At 41.5% G+C, this 23178-nt stretch overlaps 1 protein-coding gene across 7 annotated transcripts in view; it reads left to right on the top strand.

The window, feature by feature from the left end:
• shroom3 (shroom family member 3) overlaps positions 1-21736 on the top strand; it is a 51889-nt gene extending 30153 nt beyond the window's left edge. For 5 of the 7 annotated variants that reach the window (XM_063889243.1, XM_063889240.1, XM_063889244.1 and 2 more), the window contains 21 exons: positions 108-424; positions 514-754; positions 1456-1511; positions 1672-2140; positions 2349-2621; positions 3028-3442; positions 3536-3669; positions 3764-3913; positions 5158-5648; positions 6276-6503; positions 6671-6866; positions 7209-7512; positions 11584-11660; positions 13249-13331; positions 14076-14793; positions 14901-15123; positions 15816-15961; positions 17130-17229; positions 17843-18008; positions 18118-18239; positions 18914-21736. In XM_063889243.1, the coding sequence (XP_063745313.1) occupies positions 108-424; positions 514-754; positions 1456-1511; positions 1672-2140; positions 2349-2621; positions 3028-3442; positions 3536-3669; positions 3764-3913; positions 5158-5648; positions 6276-6503; positions 6671-6866; positions 7209-7512; positions 11584-11660; positions 13249-13331; positions 14076-14793; positions 14901-15123; positions 15816-15961; positions 17130-17229; positions 17843-18008; positions 18118-18239; positions 18914-19306 (5302 nt within the window). In that variant the 3' untranslated portion in view covers positions 19307-21736. The remainder of the gene's footprint in view (positions 1-107; positions 425-513; positions 755-1455; positions 1512-1671; positions 2141-2348; positions 2622-3027; positions 3443-3535; positions 3670-3763; positions 3914-5157; positions 5649-6275; positions 6504-6670; positions 6867-7208; positions 7513-11583; positions 11661-13248; positions 13332-14075; positions 14794-14900; positions 15124-15815; positions 15962-17129; positions 17230-17842; positions 18009-18117; positions 18240-18913) is intronic. The other 2 variants (XM_063889241.1, XM_063889242.1) reach the window with 2 other exon arrangements.
• The last annotated feature ends 1442 nt before the right edge of the window (positions 21737-23178 follow it).

The raw sequence follows: 23178 nt of genomic DNA, 5'->3' as shown, positions 1-23178 counted from the left end.
TGTTTTCCTAAAAAGCGCAGCTTCAGCAGCCGTTTGAGAGAGATTTCATCAGAGCTGTATGTATCTCAATGTCATGATTTTAAATGAAATCTCTCGTCATGTTCCAGGTCCTCCAACAGCATCGACCATCTGCACAGCAAGCGGGACTCCGCCTACTCCTCCTTCTCCACCAGCTCCAGCATACCAGAGTACCTGGCCTCCACCCCTTCCTTCAGCCCAGAGCGCTCCTATTCGCTTGAGACGGTCCCTCAGAGAGAGAGAAGAAGTGGAGACATGCAGCAGGCCGATGTGTGCTACACCCAGACGGTGTATGACGTCCAGAGGGGCCAAGAACACGAGCTGAGCTCCACCCCCGCTGCATTGCTACACAGAGATTCCAGAGGCCAGGGAGAAGTGAGGCCAGGGAAAAGCCGAGAGCCTCAAGGTGAGCTTCCTGTTTCAGGAATAGTTTTGATATATTGTAATTCTGATCTGATGACATCATTGCTTCTCTTTGTGCTCTTGGTTCATTAGGTGGGGTCTGTTACCATGGCAGCAGCAGTGGCAGCAGCAGTGGGGGCAGCAGCAGTGGGGGTATACCTGAATCAAAAAGACACAGTGTGGGGCCAATATGGGGCCCCTCAGCCAGCCGCAGCTCATACGAGAACCTGAAGGGGGCGCCGGCTCCACCGATGCGCAGTGACAGCTACACAGCCCTCAGGAACCACGAGAGACCAAACTCCTGGTCCAGTCTAGATCACGCCCGCTCATTACGGTCAGTCAGATCAGGGGAAAATCCATTCTCCTCCAAATAAACTCTAATAACAACAATAAATATGGTGATGAGCATTTCATTCACAAAGTCTGCCCCAACTTCAGTCAGGCTTTTGTTCCTAAATAAGTTTTAGATCCATTTAAACTTCTAGGCATGCAGATATGAAACTGGGATACACTATCTCTCAGTTAAATAGGTGATCTAAGTCAAGCAAGTAGAGTAACAAATACAGGTTTGTGTACAGTACTAGTTAAAAAAACAACAACCTCTGTTGTAATTACATGTACAATTTAATGCATTACAAAGTAGTCTGAGCTATACATTAAAAGTGTTATGCTACAGTACAGTAACAGTGCAATATGATACAATGAAATGACAAAGAAATTACACATAACACTATGATACAATACAATATATTAGGATATCATGATACGATAGGAAACTCACAACAATATGCTATCCTATAAACTATACAATATATTGAATCTGCAATAAAATGCTACGATAAAATATAAATGCCAGATCGAAACAATACAACACAAAGTGATATGCTATGCTACGTTACCACTCTCTACGATCCAGTACAACACAATACATTATGGCCCTGTAACGTACAATATGATATAAAACCGTTTGTATAAATTGTTGTTGTAAAATATTTGAACTTCCACTTTAATGAATTGTGTTTTATATTTATTCAGGTCTCTGCAGAAAGGTTCCTGGCATCATTCCAGTGGCCCTGTAGCATCAGGTGCAGGTATATTTCAATCATATCTCCGTGATTGTACACATTTTCAAATTCAAAATATACCGTATAATTCTGCCGTACCAATTAAAGGTTCCTCAAAAGCCAATATATCGAATCATCTTCACCTGAATGACTCTCACCAATACTGACTCGGTTCTTGTGGTTGCAGCTAAAGGCTCATACGGTGCTGAGGGCCAGCTCCACACAGTGATAGAGAAGAGTCCGGAGAGCAGCCCCACCACAAAGCCCCGGCAGGGAGGAGGCTTTCCCAGCCCCCCTCTCTTTCCTGGCCCTACCTCTGGACCTGCAGGCCCCAGCCCCCAGTCTGGCCCGATGATTCTGCCCATAGGGATACACCCCATCCCCCAGCATGAGCCCCACAATACACAGATGCCCAGTCTCAGCCAGGGGCCAGGCTCCTCGGGAGGCTACCCTGCCCCCTCCAAGGAGAGCGTCCGCCAGCAGCAGCAGGGCGTCCAGGGGAGGGAGGAAAGAACAACCGAGGGACGGAAGGATAGAAGGATATCAGCTACAGAAAACGGATACCAAAACAACACTTCTTCTTCTCTGTGCTCCTATCCCTCTTCTTCGACACCTTCCTGTACTCAGCCCAGGACTCAAGCACAAGAGGCAGACAGGTGATACTATACTTTTGACAAACAGCATCATATCAGTAGCTGTAGCAGTTGTGTAGCTTAATGTGTACTCACTTCCAAAGAAACGCACTTTTTTAAATGCACTACTTATGCTATTTGTTGGTGTTTCAGAATTTTTCTTTTTGTGCACAGAGTGTCAAAAATGTCCATGTTGCCCAATAATGCAAACTCAGTCTTCTACATTTATCAGGCCTCAACAGGAAGAGTCTTACTCTGAACTCTACCGACCCTACATGAAAACAGCTAAAGATCCATCAGAGGAACACACAACCCGCCAGGGACCTAAGGGTCAGAGCTTCCAAGGGTCCCAAATTCAAACAAGCAAGAGACCCCACAGCTTAGTGTTCCAGGAAGAGAACCAGGCTATTCCCCACATCCAATCGGCCGCCGGACACAGGGCCCCATCCTCAGAAGAATGGAGGGACCCCTGCATACCTGTCCAATCGAGGGGAGACGGGAGAAGGTAAAGTATGGAGGAATGACGTTTGGGAACTCCATTGATCTGTCAGACGGCGGTCCTTTAGCAGGTCAGCATTCTGGTTAGAGTACTTCAACGTGGTCCCGAGGAGGCTTCCAGATTGAGATTTATTTCCAGAAAACCAAAAGCATCGTAAAGGATTGTAATGTTTTAACCATTGGAGAGGATGTTGTTTATTACATTTAACCAACATCATGCTACTACGCACCACAACCAGATACAGCCATGACAACCCAAACACTATTTTCAGATGACACATCAATCTATAAAAGCAGCTACCTGACAGCTAACTGCGGTTTGGTTTATTTAATTCATGCATATTCAATATATCAGTAAAGATTTCCCCTCGTTCACTTCTTTTCCTCCATGGTATCTTCCGATCTCCCTACAGATCAATGGACCAGACCAGTACTCATTCAGAGCCAGTGACATCCCCCAGGCTTGCACAGGGACAGGTGTTTCCTACCAACGTACCTGCTCACCCCTCCTACCCCCTGCCTTTTCCCAGTCACCTCAGTGACTCAGCAAATCTACAGTACCAGCACTGGGACCAGCGAGAGCAGGACAGAGAACACCCACTGACCCGTCTGGAGATCGCCCTTGCTGAGGTCCAGCGAGGCACTAGCCCCAACAGTTTTGTCTCTCCAGGTAGCAATGGCAACAGTAGCATTGGCGATAGCAGCCAGGGACCTGTACGCAGCCTCTCTGTCCTGGAGAAGGTCAGTCGATTTGAGCGTCGGGAACGCACCGGAAAGCAGCGCAGTCACAGCACCACCGCCGCACAAGACAAGGCCACACATCTGAGGGTAACCCAAACCACACTGGGCTTTGTTCACCAATTTGATCCTTGTCGGCTGTGACACTGTTTCACTGCTTTGTTTTTAATGATTTTAAATTAGATGATTGAGAAGGGTCGCAACTCCCCCTGCGGACCAGAAGACCTCAGAAATATGCTGGAGAGAAGCAACAGCAGGACCAAAGCCCACCGGACTCTGAGCTACAGAGGAGGCAGCAGTGAACACACAAAATACAGGTAGTTGATAAAACCATATACAGTAGATATAGTTATATCATTTATCACTTTAGTAAATGCAACATTTCTGACACGTTCCCACCCTACCATTCAGGACCCCAGCAGATCCCAATTTAGCCCTCCAGAGGAGCCGCAGCACCTTCCAGCTAGTTGAATCCAGAGAGGTCAATAGCAGCAAAGACTTCCCCCACACACAGGACATCCAGGACATACTGGGCCCCATGGGGGACACTTCCTTCAACAGGTCAGTCTTCCACAGATCAGAGACTTTTTTTACAAGTCAGTGTCACCAAAAAAGTCAGGGTCGTCCTTCAGGTCAGAGTCCTTTAACAGCTCAGAGTCCTTCAACAGCTCAGGGTCATCCAACTGGTCAGAGTCCTCCAACAGGTCAGGTTCCTGAAGGTCAGAGTCCTCCAACTGGTCAGAGTCCTCCATCAGGTCAGGTTCCTGAAGGTCAGAGTCCTCCATCAGGTCAGGTTCCTGAAGGTCAGAGTCCTCCAACAGGTCAGGGTCCTCCAACAGGTGGATAAAGCCGATAAAGATCTGGTTTTTCGTGTTTCCAGCGCAGCCGGCTTTAAGCGCCAAAGAACCAGATCTTTCTGGCCCCGCTCGGCTGCCCGGCAAGATCAAAAATTCAATACGAACCACGCTTACTTCGGAGGGGGGAGATTAACCTGGGCAATAACAGTTCATGGCGAGTACAGCGAGTACAAGTTGTAACAAGCAGTAGCGCTGAGCAAAGTGACAAGAACGCGACCACACACTTATAAACACACACTTTATAAAGCCAGGCAACACTGACCAGGTCAGTGTGATGCTGTTTGTTTTACCTTACTATAATCACCATCCGTTCTCTGTTATTGATCATTGTGAAGAGCAGGCAGACGTTCTCCTGTTGTTTTGTATTACTGCAGCTATCTGATGGAATCAATATATGGGCTACACAGGTTGCCATCAGAAGGAAAATCAGAAGGAAAACTACGCCGGTAAAATATGCCTGTAGAAAAAGGCTTATGCCACAATAGGAAAGCAAAGCAGTCAAGATACTAAGAGTAGCATTGCTTGCTATGCTAACATCACCTGTTTAATGGGCGGCAGTGGCTTAGTCTGTAAGGGCTTGGACTGGGGTCCAAAGGGTCGCCAGTTCACGTGGACCAGAAAAATGGAGTGAGCTGGTAGCTGGAGAGGTGCCAGTTTTCCTCCTGAGCCACTGCCGAGGTGCCCTTCAGCAAAGCACCAAACCCTGAAACTGCTCGCTGGCGCAACAGGTCAGAGTCCTTCAACTCAGAGTCCTTCAACAGGTCAGGGTCCTTCAACAGCTCAGAGTCCCCCAACAGGTCAGGGTCCTTCAACAGGTCAGAGTCTTTCAACAGCTCAGGGTCCTCCAACTGGTCAGGGTCCTTAAAAAAGGTCAGAGTCCTTCAACAGGTCACGGTCCTCCTCCATTTTTCTAGTCATAGTTTCACACAGGAAACTTGTCTCTGTCAGATCTTACAGGGACTCTTTGAAAGATGCCCAGTCTAAGGTCCTGCATTCCACCTCCTTCAGACGGAGAGACCTGAGCTCTTCAATCAGCCCTACACCTCCTCCAGTTCCACCTCCAGCAGCTCCTCCACCCGTCTCCTCCTCTATCACTGATCAGACTCATCATGCCTCTGCCAGGAACCACTCACTGGAGAAGAAAGGTCCGAAAACCATGCCCAAACCCCAAGGTGTCGTCATCGCACCACAACTGCCCCCCCTGGCCACTTCCCTTCACACCCCGAAGGAGCGCCATGTGGTCAATCTGGAACCTAGAGGCCCAAGCCCCCCGGCCCTCCCCAATGTCCCGCCAGTTGGTCCTCCTGGTCTGACGAGAATCTGTGGCCGCAAGCGTCTGAATTTAGACCAAAAGAAGCGATCATACTCAGAGCCAGAGAACATGAATGAGGTCGGGGTTTCAGATGCCGAGACTGTTGCCCTCTTCAGGCGTGGAGGAGGTAAATAGACATTTTTTAAAAGCAGATTTAAAAGTTGCTGTGGCTCTACATGCCTAATGATGTTGACAAATCTCTAGGGGCTTGGTTTAAAGAGGGATATAGTTCTATCTGTTGCCAGAAACTAAGCTAGGTTTGTGAATAAAACTAGCCAAATGTTGGTTAAAAAGTAATAACTGGATGAGTGAACTTCTTTGAACTGATAATGTCTCGTTTCAATAATTATTTATTTATTTATTTACTCATTCATTAACAGACAAATTGCTGTAAATAAGCCAGAGTTAGCTGCTATGCTAATTTCCATCTGTTGTCCCTGTTCTTCATTTGTTATCTTGTGTATAAAGTGCTATTGTATGGCTGCTATTTGTTAACAACATTCAGCATCAATGCATTCAATAAGAGTGGCTTATTTTATTTTCGTATTGTAGAAAAACAAATATAAACATAGTTTAATATACTACCTAATAATGGTTTGGTTCTGGAAACTTTATTGAATGCTAAGTTGTGCAAAGACTGAGCCCAGCTCTTAAGAGTAACAATATATAACATCTATATAACATATATATAACATATATATAATTTAGTGTCCACATGTGACTGACCATGCGCTCTGATCTCCCTGCCTTTCAGATACCAGCGTGGCAGACCGTCGGAAGATGTTTGAGATTGTGGCAAATCGTGTCGGGGGCGGGCCTCTGCAAAATGCCACTTCAAGGCCCGACTTGCGACAGCTTCAGCACGACGCTCTGGCTGATTACATGGAGAGGAAGAGAAGCGTGAAAAGAGACAAGGGAGGACAGGGGAGTGGACTGAGGCCCCGGAGTGCTTACCTACAGCCTGAAAGCAGCAACCATACAGGTGGGTTGGGACGGGAAGGGAAGAAGAAGAGTCAAGTGTGATGTTCAGATGGATTAGGGATAGATGGTAGATGAAAAACATATTGAGCTGAAAGACCAACCTTTCTGTTCTTGATGGTTTTCCCTTTCTTTTCTTCCTTGTTCCTCTCTTTCCCTCCATCTCTACAGTGTCCTCCTGTCACTCAGACACCCGCAGCCTCTCCCCCACCTCCAGTCTGCACTCCCTCCAGGACTCTGTTGCAGATCGAAGCTTCTCCTCCTGCTCCGCCCTCCCTCCTGAAGAGGACCTGTGGAGCCTCCAGTCCAACCTCTTCTACCCGGGCAGGGTGACCTCTCCAAGGCCTCCGTCACACTCATCTACTGGGTAATAAACAATACCAGCTGAATCTAACATCAATTTTTCCGCCATGCCAGCAGAGAGGCTTGTTTTGGCAATGTCGGCCTGTCAGGTGGTGGTCTGAGGTCCAGAGAAAGATATCTCAACAACATATGTATATATACCGACTTGCACACACTCCTGAAGACCCTCTTAATTGTCTTCTGCCTATATATACACACACATACAGATATGTAGATACATACAATACCTGTTAAAAATCTATAAAAATAGCAGACTTCACCAAATTTGAACAGGACACGGGTGTGAACTGAATAGATATCTAAGAATGAATGAATATATGACAAACTTCCTGGTGTCTTCTCCCAGTGCTCCTTCTGGCTCCCTCCCTGAGCTCCAGGACCGGTTACTCCAGGATGTCCCTCCTGAAGCAGGGCTCAGGAGACAGAGTCAGACCTCCAGCAGCAGAGACCTGCAGCAGTCTGCCTCAGAGCATACCCTCCACCTGGGACTGTCCCAGCAGCTGAACGGGGCTCTGCAGAGGGCCGGCCCGGCTCGCGGCTCTGGGAGGTCAGCTTCTACTGAGGATCTCCTGGAGAGATCTGAGGATAGACAGATGACTCCTCAACACTGCCGCTCACGCTCCTCCCCCACAACCCAGAAACTCAACCAGGTAACACTCCTAGTCAAAATACATTTCAAATTAATACTGCCTAAAATATCATTTCTGTTTCTTTGATGCAGGTCGTTTTTTGTTTACTAAGCATCTTGGTTGCAAGTTGCAAGTTAGCAGGAAAAATATTTGCCCTATTATAATATAACCAAGAAATGAAATAATCTGAATATGAAATTGTTTGTTGATGAGTGTAGTTATTTACATTTTCTGCTTCTTTGTACTTCTACCCCACTACAGTTCAGAGGTAAATGGTGTACTTTTACTCCACTACATGTATTTAATCCCTTTAGTTACTTTACAGATCTGGATTAATGATGGTAAATATAATCAGCCCTTAAATCAGACTTTAGTTCACCTGGAGTAAATTCAGCAGCTACCCTGCAGTATACAAAGCCATTACAACTAGCTGCACCTTTACCAGCTCTGAGAACACTTTAATGATCAATAATTATAAAACATATCAGAGATATTATTCTGAAATGGACCAATCAAACAATGACTACTTTTACTGTCGCTACTTTAAGTACATTTAGATGAGAGTACTTTCTACTTTCACTGGAGGAACATTTTGAATGCAGGACTTTTACTGTGACAGAGTATTCCTACACTCTGGTACTTCTACTTTACTCAAGTACAAGATCTGAGTACTTCTACTTTTACTCAAGTACAAGATCTGAGTACTTCTACTTTACTCAAGTACAAGATCTGAGTACTTCTACTTTTACTCAAGTACAAGATCTGAGTACTTCTACTTTTACTCAAGTACAAGATCTGAGTACTTCTACTTTACTCAAGTACAAGATCTGAGTACTTCTACTTTTACTCAAGTACAAAATCTAAATACATTTTTTTGATATTTTCCAACATCACATGCAGCATAAATTCCATATCTCGCAATATAAAATGAGATAAGATAAGATTAACTTTATTAATCCCAGACTAGGAAATGTTTGCGTTGCAGCAGCAAAACATACAATACAAGTCACTTCACATAGAAATAAAATAAAATAAGAAATAAACAATTCTAAAGTATGAACATCTTAAAGAAGAAATATAAATAAAAATAAAAATAAAATAATAAACAAGAGTGAAACCTCATTGCGTGAACCCCAGCCCCCCATGATTCAGATCCATAATTTTATGTATTCTTGATTGGTCCATCATTCCACTAAATCTCCTACTGTCAGGCCAGCAGTTTTTCCTCAATCATGCTCACAGGCAGACAGACAAAGCAAGAGGAAAAACCAGTGCCCTTCTTGGTGGAGTTAATACAAAAAGAAACTGTAAATACTGCATAAGACAGTAGTATAATGCTTAATAATGTCACAAAAAGTTGTCCCAGTGTACATTTTTTGGCCAGGTATTTGTCGAAAATGAAATATCATAAACTCAAATGGAGTCCTAATGAAGCGATGTAGACATGTCGGCCCTCATGGTGTATCCAGTCAATTCACAAAATGTTGCCATTAAGGGACATTTGGCCCTGAGGCACACAGGAAATACCCAGAGTCTTCAAAGTTTCCTGTGAGGTGCCAGAGAGCCGGTGGCAGGGCGCTGTCCGATGTGGATGATGAAATGATAACACACACATAGCTTCATCATACACACATCTACAGACTTCTTAAAGAATGCAGTAAAAGGAGGAATTGCTTTTCTATCTGCTCCAGTGATCAGAGCAGGCTGTGCCACATAAACATCATTTCACTTCAGTCAGACAAACAGACACTCTGTCTCTAACTTTAAACAATACTCACTGCAGTTAACTTAAGCTGTCTTTGAACACACCAGCAAGGACCATTTTGGAGGCTGTATAATAAACTTACTACCCACATACTGCTTTGGTATATGTCTCACTGTGGAATATATTTGCCCAACTTAAAGATTTTAAATACTCAATTTAGGAAGCTGTTGTATTGTGCAGTTTATTGTACATGAGTAAAAGTAGAAGTACTCAGATCCTGTACTTTAGTAAAAGTAGAAGTACTCAGATCTTGTACTTGAGTAAAGTAGAAGTACTCAGATCTTGTACTTGAGTAAAGTAGAAGTACTCAGATCTTGTACTTGAGTAAAAGTAGAAGTACTCAGATCTTGTACTTGAGTAAAGTAGAAGTACCAGAGTGTAGGAATACTCTGTCACAGTAAAAGTATTCTAAATGTTCCTCCAGTAAAAGTAGAAGTACTCAGATCTTGTACTTGAGTAAAGTAGAAGTACCAGAGTGTAGGAATACTCTGTCACAGTAAAAGTCCTGCATTCTAAATGTTCCTCCAGTGAAAGTAGAAAGTACTCTCATCTAAATGTACTTAAAGTAGCGACAGTAAAAGTAGTCATTGTTTGATTGGTCCATTTCAGAATAATATCTCTGATCTGTTTTATAATTATTGATCATTAAAGTGTTCTCAGAGCTGGTAAAGGTGCAGCTAGTTTGAATGGCTTTGTATACTGCAGGGTAGCTGCTGGATTTACTGCAGGTGAACTAAAGTCTGATTTAAGGGTTGATTATATTTTTGTCTTCATCCGTCAGAGACACAGAATCACAAACTTGTTTAGAGCAGAGTAAGGTTTATTTATAAAAAACACACAATAAAAAAAGAAGTGCTACTATTAACTGTACAATTCTGCAAAAATACGCAATAAAGTTGCCAGTAATAAATGAATATTGGGACACGCAGTGACCTAGTGTATGCAATAATCCTTGTTCAATTCAAGCCACAGACCTCTGCTGCTCATTGCCCCCCCTCCTTCTCCCTGCATTCCTATCAAATAACAACAAAATCAGGTTTAAAGGTGGGTCAGAGATTCTGGAGAAAGATTTAGGACATTTGAACTGAACAACCCAAACAAATCCCCCTCTGATTTGCTGATTGGCTGTTGAGTGGCTGTTGCTCGTTAATTGTTGCTGATTGGCTGTTGCCTTGTTCTCCCAGTCCTTTGCCCTGTACTTTGCCTGTAGACGGCAGGAATCAAGTTCACGTTTAGCACAGACTCTAGAGAGTGCCCAGCCAACAACTTCAACCTGTTGAAGTGTTTTTTGTATTTATTACAATAAAAAAACCTTAGCCTCTCTTGTTAACTGGAACACAACATTCTCACTTGACACTTTACATTGTACATTTGTATTTTATTTAATATTCCATTCACTGCACTACTATGTATATAATATCCTACTTTATATTTTGTTAACTTTAAAAGTGTGTATATATATATATTTATAATACTGGTTTATTTTTATTTGTATTTCTTGTTTATGTTCATACTTTAGAAGTTGTTTATTTCCTATTTTTGTGCAATGACTTGTATTATATTATGCTGCTGCAACACAAACATTTCCCAGTCTGGGATCTTATCTTATCTTATCTTATCATAATCATTGTTATTATACCTTAATGGTGAGTTAAGACGGAGAAAGAATGGAGACATTACATACAAGATAAGATTTACTTTATCAATCACAGACTGGGAAATGTGTGCATTGCAGCAGCAAAATACAATACAAGTCATTGCACATGTATGAAGACCTTACAGAAGAAATATAAATAAAAATAAACCAGCATTATATATATAATGTATAAATACAGTTGAATATGAACATCAATAATAAGTCAACTGAGTGACAAGTAGACCAGATGATGATAGACCGAGATGCTTTTCTTGATTTATGTCTGCACTTGACTACTGACTATAACAGTATAACAATGCTCTTAAGTGAAATTAAAATGATAACAAGTGAAATTCATGCCTATCAAATTAAGTTCTGTTGTACAGTTAAAGAAGCATTCTGGGTATTTCCATGCTGGGACAGATTTAGGTCAGACCGAGCTTGCACATTGTTATCAATATGCACGATGCAGATCTAACGTTACTGATTCTGGGGAGTAAATCATGAAATATGATATAACATGACTCAAGGAGAACAGAAACATTCCACTCCAAATTAAACTGTGTGTGTGTGTGTGTGTGTGTGTGTGTGTGTGTGTGTGTGTGTGTGTGTGTGTGTGTGTGTGTGTGTGTGTGTGTGTGTGTGTGTGTGTGTGTGTGTGTGTGTGTGTGTGTGTGTGTGTGTGTTGCAGGACTTCCCTGCAGTTGACGTCAGGATGTTCGGGGTCTGTTCTTCTGAACCTGGACGTCCCTCTCTGGCTGAGGACAGGTAAGTCACATCCTCACTCTGATCATGTGATCTGAACAAACAGCTGATGGATCTAATCCCTCATCTCATTAATCATGTCTGTCAGTTCAGTACATGTTGGGCAGTGATGTTGGTGATCCAAAACAAATTCTATGAAGTCATCTATTAAAACAAGTGGGAATAAAAAAGTTAGGCATGTTTATTTTTCAGATTAACCCTGATCTTGGCCACAATATACTGTATGTACCTCATGTTTCTTTGCTAATGCAGATATTAAAATGTAGTATACCGCAAAGGAAACCCAAATGTTTATAGTTCTATTTAGAAGGTGTGACTGTGGTCCACTCCAGCCTCTTGTGGCAACAACACATACAGAAAAGGCAAGGAATGAGAAGGAGAAGTACATGTAAAGGCAGAGAAAGAGTTGATGAGAAAATTTAACATAAGATAAGAGAAAATATGCAATTATGGGGAGGAGAGATGAAGGGAAGAAGGGATATAGTGAACAGGCAGATGTGAAAGAAGTAAAGAGCATATCAAGAAAGATAAGAGGTAAGGATAAATGAGAGAAGAAGTGAAAGGGATGGAAGAGTGGGGAAAACAAGAAGGAAAGGAGCAGAACGAAGGGAAGGAAGAGAAGAGGCTAAAAGAGAGAAAAAGTCTGAAATCAAAAGGAAAGGAGGCAAATGGGGAAGAGGGAGGAAGAATAGGAAGGTGAATATTGAGACAAAGAAGTCATGAGTCAGATGACAGGAGAGAAAAAATTAAGGGGAGTGACATTCTAAAGGGCGGAGTGAGTGAGAGGAGCTGAAGAAGGGAGGAATTGAGGAATTTAAAGAAACAGAGAAAGAAAGGTCAAAGGTCACTTCAGGAATGTTAATGATCTCTGGGCTGAAGAAATAAGAAAGTGACAATTAAAATACACAACAACAACAACAACAACAACACATTAACACAGTCTAAAACGCCATTCATTTTTATTGCATTTTAAGAAATAATTTTCAAAGCATACACAACCAAATAAGCACAGATAGATACTTAATTAAATACATAGCAATAGACAAGTAAAAAGTATATAATAATAATAATAATAATAATAATAATAATAATAATAATAATAATAATAATAATAATAATAAATGAAACTGTTTTTAGATGTACTCCAACCTGTCAGCGCCCTCTACAGGCTGTGATGGTCATTACAGCCAAAATGTCTTGCACAGGACAAACCACACACTGATAGCAAGTGTGTCCTGATGGGAAGCTGAGAAACAGGAAGGTCATCAAATGTGACCCGGTCATATCACAAAAATAAGGACATTGTTGCATCCTCCTTCATTAATCACAGAGAGAACAAAGACATAACAGTATCATTAACATCTATTTGTTTTTCTCAAATATTTGACTCCAGTATGGTTTTGCTTTTAATTGTGTACAATGCTTTCAGATGTTTGTTTTGTCTTTGTCTCTAAAATTGAGTTCAGAAAACCACCATTGTTAAATGAAGTTTATTGTATTTCTCTGACACAGGAACGACAAAACTAAACCCAATAACTTTCAGCATGTTCTTCCATTGATTTAATTCTCTCAAAATGTGTCTCTCTTTTAGACCTTCCATGGTCCAACCGTCAGACGGGCTCTTGTATCTTCAAGACTCCAGGAAAACCGCCCAGCCTGCAGGACCTTCACAAGGTGATTTTTTTTTTTTTTTTAAGAAAATGCTGTTTACTGCATTTAAACTGAGAACACAAATGTCTGAGCACAGAAAGGTCTGGCTAACATTTTGATGTCCTATTAGTTTGGGGTCAACTGTCATTATCTGGGATAGTTAACAGGGCAATTGGTCTGGATTAATATATACATTTTATCATTTTCAGCAGTTACAAGGTGTTACAATACCAACACATTTAGGACAAAACAACAACAAATAAGAAAACCCACACAACAAAAAGATAAGAAATGGTAGCAACCTAGTGCGGTACTTATTCTGTTATATGTACGCCCATAGTTATAACAGGGAACCATTCCTCTTTCATGTATAGTGCTATTGGGGAAATCAGAGTTCCTCTTAAGACATGTGTTAACTTCTCCAATAGCAATATGGAAATCAGTTTTTCAAACCCTTAGAAGGTATCAGGAGGATCTTCATCCAACCTTTTCTGTTATATACTGAAGCGTACAGCATACAAAGCAATCCCAAGAACGTGCCTGTGTCTACGTTCATAAATTGAGTCTAATCCCAGAGCAAAGTAATATGGGTTCAGATGTAAATCCATTCCAAACACTTTCTCAATCTCAGTTCAAATTGACCCCCAAAAAGATATAACTTTAGGGCACAACTGCATGAGATTTATTTGACTCTGGAATCATGAGCACATGACTGTATCTCAGAGAACTGTGACTACTCTCTGACTCTTCCTTGTGTTCGGATCCAAGACCCAGGCTCCTCCCACACTCCTGTCACTCGTAGGGAGCGACAGAGGCACAGCGAGCGGCAGAGAGACCACAGCACCTCCACCTTGGCGGCCTCTGTTGGCCTGTCCTCCCCTCTCTCCCCCCCTGGTGCTCAGGACAGTGGCAGCTCTGACTGGCATGCAAGTGAGAGGCTAAGCCAAGCTAACCTGGACGCCATCACCTTCCCAGGCACACTCAGCACAGGTGATGGTGATGGCAGCAACACAACCCCGGACAGACGGACAAGACACAGTTTGAGTGACTCCAGAGGATTAGAAGAGACTGCGGAGGACATGTGTAAAGAGAGAGTGTCCAGTTTAGACAGTATAGGAGGGTTTTCTGCAGAAAACAACAAACGAGTTTCCCCAGTGATGCCAACACCCCTGCCCCATATCCAGCTGGCATCCCCGGCAAACAGTAAGGACAACATTCCGTCATCTCCTTCCCCATCCTACCATCCGTCCATTCCCCAGCACCTGTCTTCACTGCGGATCTCTGAGTCCAGCCTCTTCAGCTGCAGCGACCAGCAGCCAGTAGAGTCTTCACCAGGACGATCGCTGGAGGACTTTGATGAGGTGTTCATTCAAAATCCTGAACCTTCATCACAGCAAATCAAAGAGACAAGCCTCCTGGAAGACTTCCCTCCCCCGCCTCCTCCCATGGAGTTGGATGAGGAAGCTGGACACCAGACTGTGGGAAGGTTTGTTTTATATAACCTGAATCTAAATATAATGACTACCAAACTTTTAGATCTTTTTCCCTGACTGAATGAACACATTTTTTCTCTACTCTCGTCCCTTTATTCAGCATGGAGTTCTTAAACAGCTTCCGACCCTCACCTCCATTGTCACCTTCCTCCTCCGCAATTCCTTTCCCTGAACCAATCCTCCTTCCTACCCTGACGCCACAGCCCTCCACCATCACCACATCCATCCAAGTGGAGGAGAGCCTCAGTTTGGAGTATCAGCATCTGCCCAGGAGGGAGAAGACGCCGCATGAGCTGCGAGTGGAGGCGCTGTGCCGGCAGCTGGTGGGTACCTCGAGTCAACAGGTTGTTTATGCTGTACTTTCTATACAGCTGATCACAGCTTTCACTCATAGTAACTTCGGATAATAACTTTGTTTTTGTACATAGATAAGACTCTGCTTATGATCTCATAACAACTTCTACCTTTTCAGTTTTTCTTGGTTGTCCAGAACTCTGACTCTACATTTGTGATCTTGTGTCTTCTGACTTCCCTTTTCAAACGCCAATGTCTTCGTTCTTCTTGTTTAGCATTTGTATTGTAAAAAAAAATTAAAAAGTGAGATAATTTACAGCCACACTGCAAGCATCCAACCTCTGTTAGTGACTGCAGGGTGACTGATGATTTTTTCAATAACAGTCAGTGGTGTTTTGTGGTGTAGATGATCTGCTATGAGGAGCTAGGAAAAGAACCAAGACATAATAGCCAGTCAGACTGCAGACTAGGCTCATGTGGACACTTTGTTAACTCTCACTGCCAGAAGGAGAGATAAAGGTCCACAGTGCTAACATTTATAAAAACAAAATAACCAGAGACCCAACTCAGTTAACCTGTCATCGTCCTGTTTAGCTAGCCAGTTTTAAATTTTAAGCTAGAGAACATTAGCTTAATGGCAATCACTGTTTGGTCATCAAAGTAGTTTGTTCCTCAGCAAAGCATGACTTTAGTTTGATTCTTCTTTCTTCTTTGTATCCAGGTGTTGCAGGACAGCTCTCTGGCGCCCCTCCTGGACACTTGGGGGGGTAAATCCACTGTAGAGTTTATGGAGGAGATTTTTCCAAACAGCAGATCGGTTGGAAATTCAACATGGCAAGGCAGTGGCAGTAGCAGATCGGAAGACAGGTAATTCGGTTGTGTGTTTTGCCTTTGAATATTCTTCAAAGTTTTTAATAATATTTGAAATACAATAAGGGTTGTATTACTATCAAAACCCTTTTCTGTGTGAATGTTTCATTTATATTTCTGATCGTGAACTGATGATAATAATACTGCCGCTACATTCTCTCCAATAAGAAAATCAGGAAAGTGCAGGAGAGTGGATATAAACAGAAAGTGAATGTTTGTGAACGCTGCACATCACACACTGATCATGTATTTGGAGGAGGATCACAGTGTTAGAGTGCTGACAGCCTGAGATGATAAATCACTGCCCTCTGCTGTCCCTGCAGATTGAAACCTTTTGAACTGCCAACATCTTGAATGTGTTTCTGTTTGTTGGTGAACCTGATGTGCAGGAAAAGAAGGTTTTCTCTTTAAGACATGGCAAAGGCCAACAACGCTCCTTTTAGAGGCGTAATGTTATACATAGTCAGTCAGCTCATATAAAGGAAGGTAGTCATTTAGCTTTGACCTTGATACATTTTATTACTACATGTTGTCAAAGAACAGACACCAGATGTATTCTAATTGCTGTATGTATGGAACCGGGCTACAGTGATTATGTAATATTCAAGTGAAAATATGATTTCATGTTGACTACTGAAGACAGCCGGTGTTGTCAGCCAGGACAGCAGAGACCAGACAAACCTGATCCACAGCAGAGTGTGGAGAAACACTGTTCACTAGCTTCACTAAACAGAGGGCTTATAAAAGGACTAAAGACTAATATAAAAGACCACTATAAGGATCTCAATGCCAGGCTGAAGTCCCGGTCCTGGTTGTGTCTTTATTTAATGATCTCCTCTGTCACCTCAGCAGATTCATGTTGTTAAACCGTTTGGTTTCCGCCGGTTACACTCCATTTTGTATAATGGTCCTTTTTGCATGTTTTTGCTTGGTTTAATTTGTAATGGTCCTGTTTGTTTTTCTCCATCTTTTTCTGTTTTCTTTTGTAAGTTACCTTGTTCTTCTTCATTACTTTTCTTTTCCTGTTGCTTTTTATTTATTTATTTGCTCCATTTACTGACAACAGCAGCGGTGTAACATCAAAATTCATCAAACCGATCTTAAGCATTTTTAAATAAATAAAATGTAATAATTGAACATTTAATTATTGATGTTCTGTGCCTAGGTTACGAGATGGGGTCTGTGATCCTGCTCAGAGCTCGGCGACTGCTCAAGGGGACGACAAAGATCTGGACGAGCATGAGAAAGACCTCAACACCAAGAAGGTCTGAGAAAGGCAGCTCTCATTTTATAATAATAATCCTAATAATCAAAATCCTAAGAATTATAATAATAATCTTTTTTTAATAAATATTAACTTGAACTTTTATTACACGATTATACAAATATTTGTATAATTATCATTATTATTATTATTATTATAAAGTTTAACTATAACTATATAATGATTTTAGTATTATTATAAGTATTTATATTATTGTCATTATTATAAAGCTTTATGAGCTTTTATATATAACTATTATAATAATGAGTATAAAAACGGTTATTATTATTGTTATTAATATTATTAATGTTAACTTTTAACTGTAAATATCATAATAGCAATTATAAAAACGTTTGTTATTATTTTTGTTATTATTATCATTTTAATAATATTATTATTATTATTACAATTGTTGTTGTTGTTATAAATATAAGCTTTTAACAATAATGATTATAATGACGATTTTTAAATTTGTTTTATTATTATTATAAATATTAGCTTTTAACTATAACGCTTGAAAAAAAAAGACTATTATTATGAATATTATCTATTAACCTTAACTATGATAATGAAGACTATAAAAACTATTATTAAATGTATTATTTGATGAGCAGGTGGAACTGTGTGAGACTCTGCGGTGCAGCGTGGCGGCGCAGCGGCAGGAGAAGGAGGTGTTGTGTGAGGAGCAGAGGCAGCACCAGGAGCTGGGGGCCGGCATAGAAACGCTGCTGCAGGGACGCCTCAAACCCAACGAGAGGGACAAGTACAGCATGTTCATCGGTACGCGGCTGACGCTCACTGTTACAAAATATATTTAAAATGTCAGAAATATGTCATTAATATGCTGCAGTGTGTCAGAGAGTGAGACGTGCCGCTGCTTATGTTTCAGGGGATCTGGAGAGGATGGTGAACCTGCTGCTGTCTCTGTGCAGCCGGCTGTCCAGGATCCACAGATCTCTGCTGGCTCTGGAGAGAGAGGAGCTGACGCAGGGGGACACGGCAGACGAGAGGGTGAGACAGGACAGGCTCTGCCCGACACTCTGTTATTCTGTTACCCATAAGCCTGTGCACCTTTCCATCCATGTGTCTGCAGAGGACTCATGAGCTGGGTTTAATGTCCCCTGTGACTTTGAATAAATCCTTCATCCACAGTGACCATTTCTTTATCAATTAGTCATCTTGAATTATTGATTCCTTGACGATGGAAGTGCAGTATAGCTTAAGTCCCGGCTTTCATTCATTTCAATTCAATAGAGTCCTTAATTTAGTATCATATATAAAACTCATGTTATTTAGGCTATTAATGATTTTCATCTATGCAAACTGTTATCACAAAGTGGAGCGAAAGCATCTGTGTTTAATGTCACAGTCCTGAAATGCATTATGGAATGAAGGATTTAAATGGGATCTCTACTAGAGCAAGCATGCACCAGGACCCTGATACTGAACTTAATCAGAGCTTATGTCGCGGTTGGAAAAACACAGACTTGCTTTTACCTGCGACATGGCTGAATGTCGATCATGCTTGGGGACAAAGTGACTGCACAGAAGGACTCTGCTGCTGTTTGAAATGTGCAGTTGCCCCATGTAGATCCATTTGGATGTTGGCATGAACAGTATCAAATATGAGTGATAACAAGATTTTGTGTCAGCTGATGTATATTTGGTTGTCTCCTCTTGACAAGGACTGCCTCCATCACAAGCGCTCTCTGCTCCTCGCTCAAACCGAAGATGCCCGGGAGCTGAAGGAGAACCTGGACCGACGGCAGCGTGTGGTCCACACCATCGTGTCCAGCTACCTCACTGAACAGCAGCTCCAGGACTACCAGCGCTTTGTCAGCACCAAACCCTCCCTTCTGATACGCCAGCGGCACCTGGACGAGCTCATCCGGCATGGAGAGGAGCAGCTGACGCGATTGGCTGAGAGTCTGCCGCAGGAGCTGGCGGAGGCCCGGGGTTGGTCGAGAGGGTGTCTGTTCTCATCATCAAGCATCGCCCACTGCTCCTCTGTTTATCAACCTGCTGTGATTCCATGCCCCGCCCACTTAGTCAGGTCCACCACTGTGACATCACTGTGATGTCACAGACAGGCGGCTGTTACAAGAGGCCGTGAAGGATTAGGGAATTGAAGAAGAGACTATTGGCTCCCTAAAAACCCCAGAGCTCGAGTTATGCTCTGAAGTGAAGGAGCTTTAAATGAAGGAAGAGTAAACAACTATGCAGACTTTACACATAAAGAATAAACTCCTCTAATGTGCCTCATTCTATTCACACTTGACTGTATGTTAACCTCACCGAAACATCAGCAACCCACGCTGTGCCTAAACACGACTTTATTCACATGTTCTTCAGTCATAAACAAAAGAGAGAAAAATGATTTGGATCAGAGAAAATGGATAATAAAACTAGCTATAATCCTGCATCCTACTAATTAGACAACATTAGCAACCTGTAATACACATACACAAAAGAGAGTCACAATCACTCTGGAATTGTCCTTACACCACCCTGAGGGTGCTTTCAGGAACCTTATTCAGACGTTCCTCCAGGAACCTTTTCCTCAGTAAGCTGGTGTTTTTTTACCCAAAGACAAAATATTATCATCTTCAGAATAAGATATAATTTGTCATCTTCACAAAATCAGCTTGGTATTTGCACATGTACAGTCAAAGTAAATGAACACCAAAATTGGAGGGGCATTGATTTTATTTTAATGCTACGAGAAGAATCAAAACTGAGTGTGCAGATCCTGAAGGGTAACTGAGCACTGTCACATGCTACTGTAACACTGCTACTGTAACACTGCTACTGTAACACTGCTACTGTAACTCTGCTACTGTAACACTGCTGCTGTAACACTACTACTGTAACTCTGCTACTGTCACATGCTACTGTAACACTACTACTGTAACACTGCTACTGTAATACTACTACTGTAACACTGCTACTGTAACACTGCTACTGTAACTCTGCTACTGTAACACTGCTACTGTAATACTACTACTGTAACACTGCTACTGTAACACTGCTACTGTAACTCTGCTACTGTAACACTGCTACTGTAACACTGCTACTGTAACACTACTACTGTAACTCTGCTACTGTAACACTGCTACTGTAACACTGCTACTGTAACTCTACTACTGTAACACTGCTACTGTAACACTGGTACTGTAACACTACTACTGTAACACTGCTACTGTAACACTGGTACTGTAACACTACTACTGTAACACTGCTACTGTAACACTGCTACTGTAACACTGGTACTGTTACACTACTACTGTAACACTGCTACTGTAACACTGCTACTGTAACTCTGCTACTGTAACACTGCTACTGTAATACTGGTACTGTAACACTACTACTGTAACACTGCTACTGTAACACTGCTACTGTAACACTGCTACTGTAACACTACTAATGTAACACTGCTACTGTAACACTGCTACTGTAACATTACTGTAACTCTGCTACTGTAACACTGCTACTGTAACTCTGCTACTGTAACATTACTGTAACTCTGCTAATGTAACACTGCTACTGTAACACTGCTACTGTAACATTACTGTAACTCTGCTACTGTAACTCTGCTACTGTAACACTGCTACTGTAACACTGCTACTGTAACATTACTGTAACTCTGCTACTGTAACACTGCTACTGTAACACTGCTACTGTAACACTACTACTGTAACACTGCTAGTGTAACTCTGCTACTGTAACACTGCTACTGTAACACTGCTACTGTAACACTGCTACTGTATCTCTGCTACTGTAACACTGCTACTGTAACACTGCTACTGTAACATTACTGTAACACTGCTACTGTAACACTACTACTGTAACACTGCTACTGTAACTCTGCTACTGTAACACTGCTACTGTAACACTGCTACTGTAACACTGCTACTGTATCTCTGCTACTGTAACTATAGTGTATCTGTAGCTACTGTCTCCACTATCTGTCTGCAGCTTGTTGCACTTTTCTCCACAGCAGCACGATAACTGTTGCTGTCGACCTTACACTGTATGATGTTTGACTTGTGCCTTTTTAAACGCTGATGTGATGAAACATTTGATGTCAAAAATGGAGTTTGTATTCCAAAGATGTTCACAGGAAGAGATCTGTATGGTCCAAAAGTCCATAATTGTCCTTCCCTGTTCAAAGTTTCAAGATTTGCAAGATCCATAACTGAAATCAATCTCAAAATTTTCAATTCTGAATGATCCCTTATTCAGTTTCTGATAAATTGGTCAGATATTTAATCCATAAAATACCAAGAATCTCAAATTTCACAATTAACTATGCCAAAAAATAATTAACGTATTAACTGATAGGAGGCACCTATTAAACAATCAATGAAAATGCTGAAAAATCCCATTAATCACCTGAATCATTAAACTGGCTCAGTTTTCAGCTGCTGAAAGGATCAACTTTTTTTTATATTATTGTATTTCATTAATCTTCTTTGTTTGTATATGTGAAATAAAACAATGTTTAGTTATCTAGTTGTCTGGGGAAGTCCTGTTCTGATCAGACAAACACAATACAACACTGAGTGGAACACTTTTACTACTAACTGCCTATTATACTTCTTTTATAAATAAGAAACAAAATATTTCATTCAAATCTCTTTCTTACATTTTTTAATTCTGACACAATGGCCATTTCTCATGTTTTTCTTCAACCCTACAAAGATAAAGGCTATAATTCATTTTAAAGGAGCACTCAAAGGTTGTTGGAAAAAGTCAATACACTAACCTGGTGAGGCGCCTGGGTATATTATATAAGACGAGATGTACCTTTATTAAACCCCGTGGGGAAATTCAAGTGTTTATGCAGTACCAGAGAAGAGGAAAAACAGTACAGGTTCACACAGGGATGTGAAACACTAATTGAAATTAAAAATTCTACAGACAGATAAGTAACAAAGTATTCACTGAGATATTGATCTCATCCTCGATTGACTTACTAACAGGGTGCAGACAAACAGACTGCATTTCACACACTCCAACAATAAATCATCACACAACATTACACCACTGTTAAACAGCTGCAGCAGCATCGACCTGCTCAGCCAGCCCCTAACCTCTCAGACCCCTCCCCCCTGTCAGCTACCACCACAGGCACAGTCTAATTCAGTGGGCAGCCCTGGACACTGTCAAAATGAATCCCCTTTCTTATTTCATTTAATAATCCAGCTCTAAAAGGAAATATTAACTTCCTCAGATTACACAGTCAGTAGAGCTAATGAGGGTGTTGCAGGGCCTTTGAAAAATGCAAATGCACAGTGTTGTGATTGCATAAAAACACAAATGTATTACTTCATCAATATATATGGCCGTGTTTTTTATACTATGACATTTTTTCTAAAAATCACCTTGCTCCTTTTGGGTCACAAACAGGAATTGTTATTTCTCATTATCACAATGAAATCATATTTTGAGATCAAATGATTTCAGAAAGATTTTTATTTGGCATTTGTACCTTCATTAAGAGTTCCCAGTACTTTCTGGACCTCCATAGTTTTCCACAAAAGACATCTTCCCACTCTTCCATCCAGCAGGTCATTTTGGCTTTCCTTTAGTTCAGTTCATCTGAGGAATCTAAATGTGGAGATCTGGGCCCCACACTCGAGCTTAAGCTGTTCTAACGTCTTTTATAAAATGGTTCCCAAGACAGGGAATGTTAACCACAGAGGTTTGGCATTGGCGTCACTGTCTTGATACAGCACAATGTTATGTTACATGTGTTATTTTAAACAGTTGTTTTCTTTTAAAATTAGTATTACATTTCCTAATGGAATTCAGAGAACATAATGTAAACATTTTTGCATTCAACAAATTGTTGTGATGGACTTTTTTAAATTTGCAGTCACATGAAAGGTGCAAATGTTATTCATGTATTCCAAACGAGAAAGCACACGCAAGTCCTGACATGTACATG

Source organism: Eleginops maclovinus, chromosome 8, assembly GCF_036324505.1.
Source record: "Eleginops maclovinus isolate JMC-PN-2008 ecotype Puerto Natales chromosome 8, JC_Emac_rtc_rv5, whole genome shotgun sequence".
NCBI classification, from domain to species: domain Eukaryota; kingdom Metazoa; phylum Chordata; class Actinopteri; order Perciformes; family Eleginopidae; genus Eleginops; species Eleginops maclovinus.
This window is presented reverse-complemented; position numbering and strand designations above follow the sequence as displayed.